Raw genomic sequence first — 16,349 nt, forward strand, 5'->3', positions numbered from 1 at the left:
GGGGGGGGGGGGAGGGGGGTATGAGTTGCACCAAAAGGTACCAGATAAAGCATTTCCCCCCTCACTTTGCTCTTTTGAAAAATGGCTGGAAAGGAAAATGCTTTATTTTGACAATACATTCCAGAAATACCTCCTACCATTGAGAAAATCATATTTATAGAGTCAGGGCTGAGAAGTCCCTGGGAGGCCACTGGCCTCCCTGGGAGTCTGGAGGAGGACATCTAGGCTGGGGAGCCTCCCCAGCAGGTAGACCAGAGACGGTTACCAGTCCCCAGCAGCTCTCCACTCTGCGGAAGTTTTCTAAATCGAGACCAAGGCCAACCTGGGTTCCAGATGACACCAGAGAGGACCCCAGGGAGGCTTGTGAACCTATCCCAGGACAGAGAGTGCTGAGTGGCACTGTTCTCACTGTCCACAGCTCTTAGAATTAAATATGTACACTCACTTATAAGTTCACATCTGTACATGTGCACATACACACATATACATACACGTGTATTTATGGCACTCTCTAGAAAGCAGCACAAGAAGCTTTGAACCCAATGGGGCCATGGGGCCATGGGCAGTGAACAGGGAGCCCTAGTGGATGGGGAACTTCCATCTTTCACTTAAACCCTCTCCTGTTTTTTGAATAGTTTTAATTGTAGCTTGAATATTTGTATTAAATTCTTTTGAAACTTTTCTTTAAATCCTTTACTGGACAGAAATGTTTTAAATACAGGCACTTACGTGCTGGCATTACATTACAGTCTTTCTGCAGCTAGGTATATGTTGGCTGTTACAGCAGAGAATGGACGTGTGGGATGGGGGAGCATGGTGTGAAATGGGGTGCATGGTGGGTGGAACCGGGAGACTAGTGGGGCTCCAGGCTGGTATATGTTGACATAATGAAGATTTCCAAGCAGGCAAGAACTGGAAATGGCCTTCACTGAACCGTACAGAAAACTTTGTTTCAACATCAAACTCTATGAGAGGAGTTTTAAACAAAACTTTTAAATATTATTAAAATAAGTATGTTTTATTACCATGAATGGTACTGACTTTGTTGGGTTAATAGTTTAACTATTCAGCTATGAACTGAATAGCTGAATGGCTAGGATTTTCATGTTGTATAAAAGACTAATTTAGTACTTGCCATTGATAATACATTAGTATTAACTATGAGTATCAGAATAAGCCAATAGGGAGAATACGTATATGGAGGGTACAGAACTGCAGAATTCCAATCTATACTCAGATGGGTCATTTTTTGTGGGTAAAAAAAAAAAAAACTCATACTAAAGAGTCAAAGCCTAATGGAATGGCTTTCTAGTTTAATGACTGTTGTCTACAAAGAAAACTCACCCATAAAACCTCACAACTTCTCTAAGAGACTGATCTGAGAACACTTGGAAAAGACTGTTTCATATTTTTTTTAGCATTTCTTAGTACTTAAAATTTTTTGAAAGAAAACTTTCATTGTGTATATTTAAGGTATAGAAGATGAATATACACAGCATGCAGGTACCAGGGGGAAGCAAGCTAGCCTATCCACCATCTCACATGGTTGACCTTGGGGGTGTGTCTGAGAGCAGGACTTATCTCCCAGGACTCCCAGGCAGAGCCATTCCATTACCTGTGGACCTCACATTGTGTATGACATTTCTTAGTATTTTAACTTTTTTTCTTGCCATTTATTCTTATCTTAGAACGTGCACATTGTATATTTGAACTGAAATGTGTGACCTTAGTACTACACAACCCGAGTCACATGAGTCATTTTTATTCTGTTTTTTAAAGATTCTAACACTGAGTTAAGTGTGAAGCCAGAGTTCTCAATCAGAGCGAGTCATACTGTGATTTCACAATGAAAGAGCTGCCTCCTGGAGAATCTGCAGTAGGAGGTTCCTCCCCCCACCCCTCAGGAAGTCCATCTCCCCTGCCCCTGCTCTCTCCACGTTGCTGACAGAACCAACTTAGGCTTCATTACTCTGGACTGAACAACCACGGTTGCCCTCAGCTCTTTTAGCAGGAGAAATAAGAAAGAAAAGGGGTGCTGGGGAGGACGCTGCACTCCAGCAATGTTGGCACCCAAATGGCTTTCCCAGGAATGTCCACCTTCAGGTCCATGCTGTGGCTCACTCCTCCAGCACGGTGAGAGGACCTTCCGCGGGACTTCTCCTGGTAACAGCCCTGGAGGGCCCAGCCTCGAGTCAGAGGCTCCTCAGGACCACGGACCAGCTCCCTTCCCAGGGCCGACGGGGATGACTGGCACTCTGACTGCGATGCCCTGAACTGCGTCCCTCCAAAAGGCCAGCGCTGAACCCTGATGAGCTCGTACTGGGAACAGGGCCTTTGTGGGCGTATCTGCCTGGCTGAGGTCACAGGTGAGGCTCTCACGGTGGGGCTGGCGCCCAGTAAGGAGAGTCAGGGAGAGGGTGCTCCACCAGGCCCCCCACGAGGACACATGGAGAAGGCCGTCATCTGCACATCAGAAAAGGGCCCTCACCAGAACCTGAGCAGGCCAGCACCCTGCTCTCAGACGTCCAGGCTCCAGCGCTGTGAAGAGGACAAGTCTGGTTCAGCAACCTGTCTGTGGTGCTTTATTTTGGCAGCAGAGATGACTGCACTGGCCACACATTTTAAGGCAAAAAAAGTTTTATTTTTCATGCTTTTTGCCAAACAGTTAAGCAGATGAGAAGTTCTTTCTGAGAAGTATTTTGGTGTCTCACTGGGGACTCTCTGCCCCACACTATCAGAGGGAAAATACAGGTGATAAACCTTCAGTTTTCACAACTTTGCCATCAAATCACCTGGCCTCTGGGAGTGTTTCCCAGAGAAACCCGAGGATCAGTCAAAGTGCCTGTCCCAATGCAGATTCCTGGGTCTCATCCCAGATAGACTAATCAGAATCTCTCAGGTGGGGCCCCGGAATACATATTTTAAGGGAGCATCCTTTGCAATTTCTATGCATGCTGAAATTTGGGAACTTCCAGTATACACTTAATGGTGGTGACATGAGGCTGTTAAGCACTGGCCACCCTGTCCCTGAACAAAGTGAAATAGAAATGACGCCTTTGAGCAGCACAGGCCGGGGACATGACCTTACATGCATTTACTCCCTTTATGCCTTGTTACTGTTTAAAATTGATCCCCAGGAGGTTACTTACCACAGCAAATACGCAGCCTACAGAAAAGTGTTCACCAGTGACCAATTTATGTCACGCCCTCACTTTGATCAAAGAACAGTGTTTTTTAAAAGGTTCCTGCTGCCAGGTGGGGTGGCACACTTCTGTAATCCCAGTGACTCGGGAGGCTGAGGCAGGTGGATTGCAAGATCAAGGCCAGTTTCTGCAACTGAGAGAGACCCTGACTCAACATTAAAAATAGAAAGGACTGGGGGAGGCGGCTCAGTGGTGAAGCCCCTGAGTTCAATTCCCGTGACTGCAAGGAAAACAGAGCTTACTGCCTCTTCTCAGAAAGTGTGATCATGGCGCTGAGGGGCCTTTCCCACACAAGCAGTCACTGTGCCACCAACAACCAATTGAATTTAGTGTAAGCAGCTTCTTTCCATGTGGCTTCTGTCCTTTAATCTAATGATGAAACTGAATGACTCTCCCTCCAGGAGGCTCAGGAGTTTCTCTTAGGTCTAAAATTCCTCAAATATCATCATTATCTCATCCCAGATTTCTGATAGTCTTTCTCCTCTTCAATAATTTCTTATATAAATTTTAAACCAATTATCTTATACTCCATGTATTTTAAACCTATTTACATTACTTAATTTTTTAAAGATGGTATTATTAAGTGTCCCCCTCATTTGTACCACAATTGCATACATTCCTAGAGAGTAAAGTCATATTTTATTTTTCCTTATTCACAGGGTCCATCGAAGTGTCCCTTAGAGAGCAGGTACTCAATACATATGTGCCTGGTTAAGTTCCCAGCCTCCCCACCTGAACTCAGGGCCCACAAGCACAGCGCTCTGCCTGACCCCTCTAAAATACCCCAACCATCTACCTTCACCCAGCTCCCCTCCAGCATGCCTATCACGAGTCAGTCACTCAGGTTTGCAAGTTCAAGGTCATCCACTCTCCTTGTGAATGCCACTTGTGCTGGGCCGTCCTCACCATTCCCATAGCGACACCATCTCCCACACTGCTGCTGGACTAGCCGGTCAGCTTCCCAGCAGGAGGACCTAGTGTTGGTGAAGCATCCTCAGGCAAGGCACTGCCCAGTCAAGTCCCACACAAAGCTACAGAGCAGGGGTCATTTCCTCTGCTTCACAATGAGAAAGCCCAGCGCAAGGGAAACTGCCCAAGGTCACAGGGACGCACACGCAGCCTGGGATTCACCTGGAGTCTCTGACTCCGCGCATTTCCTGATTCTCCTCTTCCTACGGCCCAGCCACCCCAGCACCTGCTCTTCTCATCCCCGATTCTGCCCTGACCTACTTCCCTTTAGAAGCAGTCAGCAGCCCCAGTGGCTCTGCACATTCCCCACCCTGCCTGGCCAGCCTCTTTCCTGTTCCCAGACTCCTCCTTCACTGTCCTACACACACATCACCCTGCTTGCTCCTGAGCCATCGAGGGTGTTCCTCTACCAAGCATATTTTAAGATAGATGTTAAGGTTGTTACTCTTTTGCCTTTCCAGGTATAAGGTCTTCGCCTGGGTGGGGTGCAGGCTAGGCTTGGGTGGTTGCTGAAGGGAAAGTGGGCAAGATGAACAACGGTAGAGGAGAGGTACAAAGGGAAAGATCACAGTCGTGTTCTGAGGTTTTGCAAGAAAAAAGCAAATTTGCAAACAGAATTTGAGAAAAGGGAGATTGTCTTGCAGAATAAGTCGCTCAGTTCCTTTATTACCCTGATTCTTCTGGAAGGAGCTCGATTGCAGTCTCCCATGCAGACAGGACAGCTCTGCCACCCCAACAGCAAAGCTGTGGTGCTGCTGTCCCAGGAGGGGACAGAAGGAACAGAAGGGGCCCGAGACGAGGCGCAGGTTCAGTGAGGAAGGAAGCTCTGAGGGCAGGGCTCTGGCCAGGCCTGTCTTGTCTGGAGATAGGACGGTGCAGTCCGGTGGAGCAGGGCATGGCGTGGGCAAACCTTCCTCGAGCCCACACCCCACGTGGTTTGAGCCTGTGAGGAGAGCCAGGCGCCTGCCAGGGCTGGGCCTGCCTGTGGTGCTGTGAGCCAGGCAGCGTCCTGTGCAGACACCGGGCTCTGAAGCCAGGAGCCACCTGGGATCAAGGACCCAGCAGAGGCAAGTCTATAACATCAAGCCCCTTCTGCTGACAAGAAGCACCCGAGAGAGGAGGAACATGGCCCAGACAGCAGAGTGAGAGAGGACCCCAACTTTCCGCTCTGGGACACATGATCCCCAAGCCCCGTGACCACTGAAGAGCAGGGGAAGAGTGGATTTCTGGGAGCCTGAGTAATTCTATCAGTTGAGAGTATTTCTTTAAAATAATATTTACTTTAGGGCATCCAGCTAAGATAAATGAGGCCAGCCTTCCAGCATCTTTCCAGGAATGGATACAGTCAGACCACAGGGACACTCACCTCCCTTGGAGACGACGGGGAGGGGGATAAGCAGGCAAAAGCCCCTCAGGCACAGGCTCAGGTGCAGGAAGGCCCTGCCCTGGCTGACCCAATCCCTCTAATCATGTAGGCCAGGCCTCCCTTCCTGTCAGCTCAGATCACTGCTTGATTGCTTAATTAACTTAATTGCTTAATTATTGATTGCTAATTCACTTGTTGAGTGTCTATGTAGTAAGCAAATAAAACAAAACAAACATTTAAAAACTAACTGAAAGCACAGATTGGCGCTTTGGTTAATCTCCTCTCTCCTGGTCAGCGGTGGAGGCTGGGGACAGAGGCCGTCGTGAGCGCTCTCCTGCCTGCCCACTGCTCCTCCTGTCTCCATCCCTGAACACACGTCCTTCTGCCCTTTTGTCCGTCCAAACCCTTCTCACTGTGGTGGTCCAGCTTACGTGAGGCTTGTGGAAACAGCTGCCTGGGGCAAAGCCCACCCGGGGTGAGGCCCTCCTGATTTGGGAAGGTGGAGTCTTGGATCTTTTTTGAAACCATTGCTGAGCACCGACCTGAGCTTGCTGTGTGACGCTGCTAGTCTGCTCATCAATCTGGATACTTAATTTTGTCTCCTTGATTTGTGTTTCCTTGATTATGGTGTCCTGTGACATTCATGTCCCCAAGGTTGATTGGGATAAGTGCTCCATGCACTTAGCCTGGGCTCACCTCTTGTGTCGTCACCATAGTGCCTAACACAGCACAGGATGTTCAAGATACTTGTTGATGGATACGAACCTGGAGACAAAAAGACCTGATCAGGGTACTCAGGAACTTCCAGAAGGTCTGAGGGCAGGTCAAGTGCCTCAGCGAGGAGGTCCTCCCAGCTATCCCTCCCTTGCTCTACTGTCCCCGTGAATGTGAAAAACGAACAGGTTGAAAATCAGAATCTTACTACTATTAAAGTATGTGGTAAGCGCAGGTGTTGGGACATTGAGATTCCACAGAGAAGAGCTTCTATGATGGCTCTCTGGACTGAATCCCCAGACCCTGGGCACCTGGCAATGAGTGAGCATCATTAAAGAAATGGCCTTAAGCTGGGTGTGGTGACACACACCTGTAATCCCAGGGGCTCAGGAGATTGAGGCAGGAGGACCGGGAGTTCAAAGCCACCCTCAGCAAAAGTGGGGCCCTGAGCAACTCAGTGAGGCCTTGTATCTAAATAAAATACAAAAAGGGGCTGGGAATGTGGCTCAGGGGTGGAGTGCCCCGAGTTCAATCCCCGGTACTCAAACATAAATACATAAATAAATCAGGGTGGGGTGGTGGCTCAGTGGTAGAGCACTCGCCTAGCGTATGTGAGGCACTGGGTTCGATTCTCATCTCAGCACCATGTATAAATAAATAAAATAAAGGTCCATTCACAACTAAAAAAATATTTTTAAAAAATAAATGAAAGAAATAAAGGTATCCTGTCCATTTACAACTAAAAACAAAAAGATTAACTCAAAAAAAAAAAAAAAAGAAGAAAGAAATGGCCTCAAACTTATTACCGAAATGAGGTAAAGAACGAGCCACTACTGGAGCCATGTGCCAGGCCAAGTAACCACATTAATGTGGCCAGCGAGAAGAGAGTGACACTCGAAAGTTTGTGAGAGGTCAGCTCGCCACACCAAGGAAGTGGACCCTGCCAAGTGGCCCGGAGCCAGTCGATGGTCTGGTGAACAGCAAGAAGAGCCCACAGGAGGACCCTCGGGGACGGCCAGCATGGGGGTCACGGCCCTGGAGGTGGTGGCGATGGAAGCCGCGAGGGGAGGGGACAGCCAGGAAGCCTGCAGAGATGTGCTGACAGGCCCCCCGCAAGCACCACCTGTCGGCCGTCGCAGCCGCCTCCAAAGGCCTCTGGCATCTGCCCAGGTGCCTAGTGTGGGGCAGAAAGGAGGAGAGGGCGGCTGAGGTCATCAGAACCACACACTTTGAAAATCTCTAAACATATGTATTTGTGAAGAGGATGGGGGCACCCTGGACGTCAGCAGTGGGGCCCAGTGTGGAAGGTGGGGGGCAGTGTCCTACAGCACAGCTGGCAGGTCAGAGAGGGTGGGGCACCCTGGACGTCAGCAGTGGGGCCCAGTGTGGAAGGTGGGGGGCAGTGTCCACCCAGCTGGCAGGTTGGAGGCCCAGGGCCGCACCCCACCACAGCATACCAGGCTGCAAGAGAAGCATCCACCTAAGAAAGAGGAAAGCAGGGCCTTGGTTTCCACAGTTCCATGCCACGAAAAACGAAATGCAGGGGTCCTCCAGTCCCGAGCGCAGGGAGATAGCTAGGTCTCCACAGGGACGAGGGACCTCGGGTCCCCATCTCCTCCACCTGTCCTGCGTCCTTCCAGGAGGCACGGAGGCCTTGCAGACTCCTCAGCTAGGAACACCAGACAGGGAAGGTGTGTCCCTGTTCTCAGTCCCCGGGGGCAGCAGCGCGGCCCCTTGCCCAGCCTGCCTGGCTCCAGGGGACGCTGCCTCAGCGTGTGCCCAGGAAGCACTGAAGCAGTGCCTCCCGACGTGGGCATTCGCGCCTCCGGGGTCTGCAGTGCGCTCTCACCCCATCACCCCACCATGCACTGCTTTATGTTTCCTTTCACGCCGTCCCCCAGTGGTTCCGCAGGGTCCTTACCAGCAGCGATGGGCTCTTTCATCCCTGCACGCCTGGCCTGAGCAAGGGTCAGAGGGATGTCTCTCAGAGGGCTGGCACCTGCAGGCAGCCCACAGGCTGGGTGCCGAGGAGCAGGGCCTTCTCCTCAGTCACATGGGGAGGGGTGGAATCGGGGCATTCTTCTATGAAAACAAATGTCACTGACACATTGATAAAAGCCAATAACAAATAACCAATCTTCTTTCAATCAAATGTCCAAGTACACATTTCTGTTAATCAGACTCAGTTCCTAATTATATCATGGAAGTATTTGATGACTTCTCTATCTCTTGATTTTGATCTCATGTAAAGTTGACTTTTGTCAGGATAACCTAGGGGGGCAAATGTGGGCTAAATCTTAAAATTAATAACCACTGAAAATTGATTACTAATTAAGCCTATTTTCTAAAATGAATGAATTTCACAATGCTTACTAAAACTAATATTCATTATTTCAGTATGATGAGAGACAAATCAAGAGTTATGTGAACTCAGTCTACAGTTAAATAAGAACAGAGACAAAATGAATTCAATCAAACAAAAAGCTGCCCACTGAAGAGAGATTTTATTGGCCATTTAAACATACTAGTTACTATTGAAGACGTCTGTATTTTAGCCTTTACAGCTTTTAGAGGGACCTGGTTTTCTGTCACTATCATCGTGTGAAGTCGAAGTCTGGGGCTCTCGACCCTCACTCCCGCCTCGTGTCTCTCCAGCCTGCGTCTCAGCAGAATCCACAGGCATCGACTTTATTGGACAAAATGCATTCAGAGATGATGCAGAGTACCCTCAGGTCAAGCTCTTTCCTTAACAGGCCACACACGGCTGGACAGCTAAGTCTCGTGTTTTACAAAGGTCCAGGACTAACGATATTGTCACCTACTATTTGAAAGTAGAAGTTTTTATAATGAGAGTTTTCTGACTGGATAATTGTAGACAGTGTCCCCGACCCAGATGCTGAATTAAGACAGAATACTGTGACCGTCCTGATCATCCTCATACAGCCACGACTGGAAGTCGACAACTCAGCCCTCCATGCCTTCTCCCTGCAGGGCCACTGACCTGGCTCCTGTCCAGAGCAAGGCTGCCATCGGCTGCGGGCAGTGTGGATGTGGTGGAGTAGCCCGACTGCTGGCCACGCAGGGCTCCCCTCTGGGGCTGCTCGGGGACACTCATGGCTACTTGAGCAGGCTGCTGCAGAAGCCACTCTGATCCAATGCCAGCGTTCCTTCCCACGGGGCCAGGAGCTCAGGGGACATTCTCTCCCTCCCTCTGCATTTCCTGTGGTCTTATTGCCCGAAGTAAACCGAGCCCGTGGGCTCGTGGGTGTTTTAGGCAGGAACGGCTTCATGTGAAGAACACCTTCAGAGAGGTTTGCAATCCTAGCACAGAAATGAGAAAATTCCTAAAATTGTAGCTCAGCCCGCAGAGGATGGGCCAGGCGTGGACGGGGATCCCTTGGCCTGGGTAAGGCCAGGAAAAGGGAGCGTGGGAAGTGCAGGGTGGCGTGGCCCTGAGACAGCCTTTTCTCCTCTCCCCTCCCCGATTCCTCTTACAAGCTCTGCAAGCTGCTCAGCCGTCAGCAGCCAAATGCCACGATGACTTAATTGAATCTCATAAATGAATTAATACTAATTAATAGTTTCCTGTGTTGTTTCTCCTAGGAGTAATTGCATTAACAATGTTTTGAGGAAGAAATACTTAACCCAGTGGAGTTAAGTACAGTATGCACAGAACAGCCTGGGATCTGGAGGTCCCAGAGGGCCTGGGGCTGCTGTGAATCCCATGTCAACCATCAGCTCCAGTTGATGAATTTGTGAAATAAGGCACTGGACTTGAACTTGATGAACTATTTCCAACTCAAACACTCTATTATTCTTCAAAATGTTGTGTACTAGTTAAATGGAGAGGGATAGTGCTGAGATGACTGCAAGTGGGGACTACAGGCAGCCTTCTTGTGGTCATTAGACAGCTGTCTAATCCATTTGCCTGATAAGCTCATTGTGAGAATATCCCTCCATCTGGGATCTTAGTTCTGTCAAAAATACTGCCATCGTTAGGGCCTGAATGAAGAAAACACAACCGTAGAGTTGGCTGGCTTCAGGATGATAGGATAAAGGCCTTTCACATCCCTTGCCTTCTCCAGACCCCCCAAGGACAAGAGAGCAAGGAACAGCAGCACGAATGCCAGGAAGCAAGATGAGCCCAATGTGAAGATGGAGAGGAGAAGGAGACAAGAGAACAGGACGCATCCGCGCAGGAGGGAGGCTCCCAGAGAGCACCCGGACAGGGAGCGGGCGACCACCTGCTCAGCGCAGAAATGCAAGGCAAACAATTCCAGAGGAGCAGGAAGAACCCTTCCCTCTGCCCTAGGTCACCACAGGTGTGGTCACAGGACACCCTCCCGCATCCTGTGGGGAGAGAGGACACTGAGCTCTGCAGACACAGAGAGAGAGACCAGCCTAGGGTGGGCAGCGCCAAGAGCAGCGGAGCCCTGCCCATGTCCAGACACCAACCGCCGGCTTTATTATCCTAATCCCTCCTCCCCTAAGAAACAGGATTTAAAAAACACTGCATCTCTGACACAAGAAAGAATGCTACCAAAAAAAAAAAAAAAAGAGGGATCCTTGTAGCCTAAGAGAGGCGCAGAGATTAAACTTCCAATCTGGCGGGGTTCAGTTCACACTAGGCCCTAGTTTCAGTTCCCCGCACTGACTGTGTGTGTGTGTGTGTGTGTGTGTGTGTGTGTATGCTAAAGTGAAAGAAATTCAGGGAAATATTTCAGAAAGAACACAAAAGATAAGTATTGGAAAGCAGGAGAGAGGAGATACAAAATCAGGGGATGTTTAGGAAATACAACATCCAGATAATAGGTATTCTAGAGAGAAGAATAAAAGTAGTGGTCAGAAAATAATATAAGAAATGATATATGAAAACCATGATCAAATCAGAACAAAAATCTCCAAATTGAAAGGATTTAGCCAGGACCCAGTTTAGGTAATGAAAAAAGACTCATCTCAAAGCACACCTTCAGAACAACACTGATGAGAGACAATTCTAAAAGCTTCCTGAAGGAGAACAAATTTAAACATACACAGAGTAAGTCAGAGAGCTGGAGAAGAGATGGCTCCAGGAAAAGAAGCTGCGGAAGCCGAGACAAGATGTGGCAGACCCTACTCCAAGAAAAACAGGGAATTATAAAAGAAAGGTAGTTCTAGAGTATTACTTAGCAGTGATCAATGGTTACAGGGTTGTAATAATGAAGACCTCAAATCAGATATTAACCAGAAAGATTCTGGCAAACTGTGTTGAGAGGATAAGAGGAACACACGAGCAAATACTGTCTCCTGAGGTTACGGACGACATCTAAACAGCACAGGGAGGAGCTGGACATGGAGTGGACGTCCAGGAGAGGGAAGGACCCGGGAGCCGCTGGGTGCTGGTGCTCTTATAGGCCTTTGAGCCCAAACGATCGTCTACAATATGTCCGTGTATTACTTGGATAGCACACAAAATAAAACAAACCAACAAAAACGACTTCTCCACAGTTTACTTAGTAAACGTGCTACTCTAGGATACAAAACTGATCATGTAACGAGAGCTTGCAGATTATCAAAGGCCTCAAGTCTAAAGCCATGCTGTGCTGCTCTCGAAAATCAAACCCTCACCTCGGAGACAGCGGCCTTCTCCTTAACACCACACCCATCCGACTGCAGTCCCCAAGCATGGATTCCAGCCCCTGGAGACTTGGCAGTCCCTCGGAGACTGAACTCCTAGTCCAGGGGGGGGAGGAGGCCTGGCTTCCAATCTGATGCCTTACTAACCCACACAACACCGTTCCCAAACCCACAGCCACAGCCAGCCAGCCTGGAACCTTCCACAGGGCCAGGGCCAGCAACAAAGCCCACCGGTCCCAGGTTACAGGGCGCTGCATGCTCCCCTTGGCTCCCCGTTCACACAGAGTGGAGCCGCAGAAGCCATTGCTGATTTGCCAAGGAACTCAGAAAATGACTTCTTGGTTCCAGTTCTGCGTCTGCGAACCATGGCCAGGGTGAGCCCTGCTGAGGAGCTGAGACCTGAGTGCACACGGCAGCCGAGATGACATGAACACCCCCTGCTTTCAGTATCATGGCTAACTTGGGGCAGTACTTCCTCTGAAGAAAAAATGAGGCAGAATTCTGTTTCCTAGAAGTCTCCCCTGTTCGAGCTAATACTGCTGAGAACTCCAGTGGCTTTGTGCACGTGTGTTGAAGCACCCGAGGGTGGCTCTTCCCATGAACGTGGGGTCCCTCTTCCTCTCCTGGGGCTCTTCTCTAGGCAGCCCCATGCTAAGAGTACCTGCTCCTTCTCTTTTTCTCTGTTCTTTGCTTGTTAACTCTGTCCCTGCCTCTAAAAGAAAGTCACACACACACACACACACTCTCCGCTGCTCTCCTCACGCTCCTCTCTGGGAAATCTCTCGACCCCAGCCACCCCACCCCTCCACACACTCCCAGGTGCTCTAAGCTCTAAACCTGCATTTCCACCTTCTTCTTGACACTTCCATTAGTACTATCTGAAAAATCAGATCCCTCTCATTTCTCTTTCTTCTCAACAGTGACATCAACAGTCTTAGTTATCTAGGTCAAAATCATCATCAAATCCTCTAGGACCTCCTTCTCTTCGCACCCTTCATGGGGAGTAGAGTGTAAACCTCAGAGACACGCGTGTCTATCCTCCCCGCCAACGACCCTGCTTTTCACCCACATCAACACTGCACTATAACAGACCCATCTCAGCCTCAGTGTGTTCCTTCCCGGTCTGCCACCGGCCACTTGTACCCATCCTGCTCCCAGAGTGGCTTTGATCAAATGGCTGCTGACTTAAAACTATCAATGACTCCCCATTGTCACCTCCTGGCACATAAGCCCCCCGACATTAATGTCCCAATTCAAAATGTTTAGCCCAGCATTTCTGTTGTGCTACTTAAAGCATGATTGCTCATGCTCCGTCTCTGCCCACCTCTCTCAGGACACTCTGAACCCCCAGTGGAGGAGAGCTGGCCCTGTCCCCTGTGCTGCCTCCGCAGCCTGCACTTTGCACAGGGACACACACAAGAAATGTCTTTGAATTGAAACCCAAGAGGACGGTCTTCAAACGCCTGCTTGGAGTTCATCAGATACTTAACAACCCAACAACTTCTAGAAGGAAGTAATCTCTGACAGCAAACCCTGGTCCTGGTTTGAACACAGCTGGGATGAAGGAAGCCTTGGTTGGAACTGATGGCTGATAAATGGTTCTATCAAAGAAGACAACAACAACAACAAAAGGCTAGCTACTGACACAGCAGATGACACTCTTGTCCCTAAGTCTATTTAAAATCCCCTAGTGGAACACCAGAATGAAACAGGCCACAGGATTTCCCTGAGGAACTCTCCTGACAACAGTGGCGGTGGCTCACTATCCTCCGATCCTGCTGGACTCTAAACCCAGCTGTGCTCCTCTGCCTGCTGAAAATAACCGTGGGGCTTTACTAGGCTGCACGTCTCTCTCTGGCCCAGCTAGGGCTGTCTGCTGATTTTTAAACAGCGACACATAAACAGCATTTATTAGCATGGCCTTGTTCTACTCATAGAACATGAGGAGTGAAGCTGCTGCAGATACTGCTTTGAGCTGGTCTCTGATTCACCACGTGGCAGGCTTCAAATAAACAGGAAGAAACATTCATTAAGCGAGTCTCCTTGACCTGTGGGAAACAGGTACCAGGGTACTGGCTTGCTGATTATGGAAAGTCAGTAAACAGTTTCAGGGGTTCTACTAGGCCTCAGATGGCCAGCCCCCAACTAGCCTTGCTCCAGGGCTTTGTGCAATTGACCTCAAACTTCAAAAGCGGGAACAGTAATCTACTCCGCCCTACTTTCCCTGATAAGAGTATTCAGGTGTCCCACTTTGTCTGGATTTATGGTGAAAGAAAGAATTTTTAAAGAATCAAGAAACTGAGCAAGTTTATCAAAATAATTTGGCAAAGAGAAAACTGGACAATGTCTGAACCCCTCAGGGGAGCACGGAAGCCATCTGTGGCTCTTAGTCCCCAGGATTCAGGCCTGTCTTGCATTTCCTGGGCCATTTCCATTCCACTCTAATCCGCATCAGCAACGCACCGCTCGTTTCAAGTCAGAACCCTCACCATGGGGTCTACTCCCGGCCACCGATTTCTTTGTCCCTACAGGCAAATCCAGCTGGGTACCAGCTCTGGTCCAGCCAAGCAAGTGGGTGAGTCCCAGAGGCCCGAGGTCTCTGCCCGGCAGGGACATCTGGGGGCGGCAGGGGGCGCTGCAGAGCCTCGGTCCCCACCCAGGAACCAACCCCAGGGCTCTGCCTGTCGGTGGCCGCAGCCTCCTCTGACCCCAGGCTCTACCTAAGTCTGTGCCGCTTCCTAAAAAAGACAAGGAGCCCTTCAGCACAGCCCAGATCGTGGGAAGAGAAGCAGGGGGCATCTCACCCCGAAATCCGACCGCCCTTTTGTCTTTATGCACCTCGCCGTAGACTAATGGCTGGAGATTCAGAAAAGTTGCTCCTTCTCAAATTCGAGCGCCGACCGCTCCTTCGTTAAAAGGAAAAAGCCAGGGAGGAGAGTGCGGGGGCGGGGAGGAAAAAGAGAAAAGAAAAGGAAAACCAGTCGGGGACCCTGAGCTCCGTGGGAACCGCAGCCCAAGTTGGCACCAAGCGGCTGGGCGGCCGCGCGCCCCCTCCCTCCGCGGGCTCACGCGGCGGCGTCGGTTCTAGCTGGACCCCACCAGGAACGCAGTTAGGGACCGCGGGCACCCAGCACCCCGTTCCGCACCGCCCCTCCCAGCTCCCCACTTGAGCGCCCCCCCGCCCCCCGACGGCGGGAGGTGGAGGGGACCCGAGTTCCCAGGGTGGCTCCCGCGGGGACGCCGCGGGGGAGCTGGGGCGGCCAGGGTCGGTGCGCATCGTGCCCTTCCTTGGCCTCCCCAGGTNAGAGGAGCTGCGGCCCCGCGGCCGCGGCGGTGCCGCCTGCGCGCCCGTCCCCTGCCTCCGACAGCATCACTTGCTAGGACAGAGCGCTACTCAGGGAGAGGAGGGAGGGGAGGGGAGGAGGGGAAGATCAGTTCCTCAGACAGCGCCGGAGAGGAAGCCAACAGACCAGCAGGTGGGGAGCCGAGTCTCGGAGAACTTCCTCTCCCCACCAGAGCTCCCGTGCACCCCCAGAGCAAGTTGGCTCGCGAGGTGGAGAGGAGCACACCCGCTCCTCGGCTTCCCCGCAGGCGCATTTGGAGTTCCAGCCCCAGATCTGCCTTGTGCAGGTTCAACCTGCAGAGCTTCCGAGAGCCTCTGTGCTACAGCTTGGCACTATCTCTAACGTGCGTGATGCTTTTGTACCTGTAACAATTTCGTTCATCTAACAAGACTAAGTACTTTCCCAGAGATATTCATCACGAAAATTTTTAAATCATTTTAAATTTTGAAAAAAAAAATCCTGCAAAATTCAAGAGTGCTCATTCTTCTGGGAGGAAAGAGTTACAGAATTTTGGTCAACAGGAATCAGAGAGAGCCTCTGGTCCTCTCCTTTTATTTCACTTTTCCCCTATTTACTCAGCGGTGCTGGCAGTAGAACACGGCATGCATGCGCTCTACCCCTAAGCTACACACCCGGGTTGGGTCTGCTCCTTTTACAAATAGGAAAGTGGACGCTCCCCTCCCGAACCCTAAAGGTAGGCCAGCAGTGAGACAACAGGCCAGGCCTGGACAGTGTACTGTCCAAGATTTTCCATTGCCTTGAATAGGCAGCTTTCCACAGGCCCACCTTGGAAGAATCACAGAAACACCAGAGGTGCTGTGATGAGATGAAATAAGACCTGCTCAGTTTTTTAAAAAAGTATTTTTATTAGTTGTTGAGGGACCTTTATTTTATGTATTTATTTACATGCGGTGCTGAGAATCAAACCCACATGCTAGGCAAGTGCTCTACCACTGAGTCACAAGCCCAGCCCAAGATCCGCTCATTTTTGACTGCCTCCAGTTGGGTTGTGCTTCTTGGAGGAACAGATCTTCCCAGTTTAAGCAAAGCACCAGCGAGGCAATGTAGCTACCTTGAGTCTAATCCTTGAAAAGTAAACAAAATACCAGTCATTTTTGTTAAATTGACATCAAGTGT

General features: G+C 50.1%; 1 protein-coding gene across 5 annotated transcripts in view; it reads right to left on the reverse strand.

Moving 5' to 3' along the window:
• Nucleotides 1–16,349, reverse strand: part of Trpc3 (transient receptor potential cation channel subfamily C member 3) — a 118,738-nt gene that overhangs the window by 44,407 nt on the left and 57,982 nt on the right. For 3 of the 5 annotated variants that reach the window (XM_048811992.1, XM_048811990.1, XM_048811993.1), the window contains exon 2: nt 6,081–6,303. The exons of 1 other annotated variant lie outside the window; for it this stretch is intronic. In XM_048811992.1, coding sequence (XP_048667949.1) covers nt 6,081–6,115 — 35 coding nt within the window. In that variant the 5' untranslated portion in view covers nt 6,116–6,303. Of the gene's footprint in view, nt 1–6,080; nt 6,593–16,349 lie in introns of those variants that run through there. One more of the 5 variants, XM_048811991.1, reaches the window with a different exon arrangement.

This window comes from Marmota marmota, unplaced genomic scaffold (assembly GCF_001458135.2).
Source record: "Marmota marmota marmota unplaced genomic scaffold, marMar, whole genome shotgun sequence".
Lineage (NCBI taxonomy): Eukaryota > Metazoa > Chordata > Mammalia > Rodentia > Sciuridae > Marmota > Marmota marmota.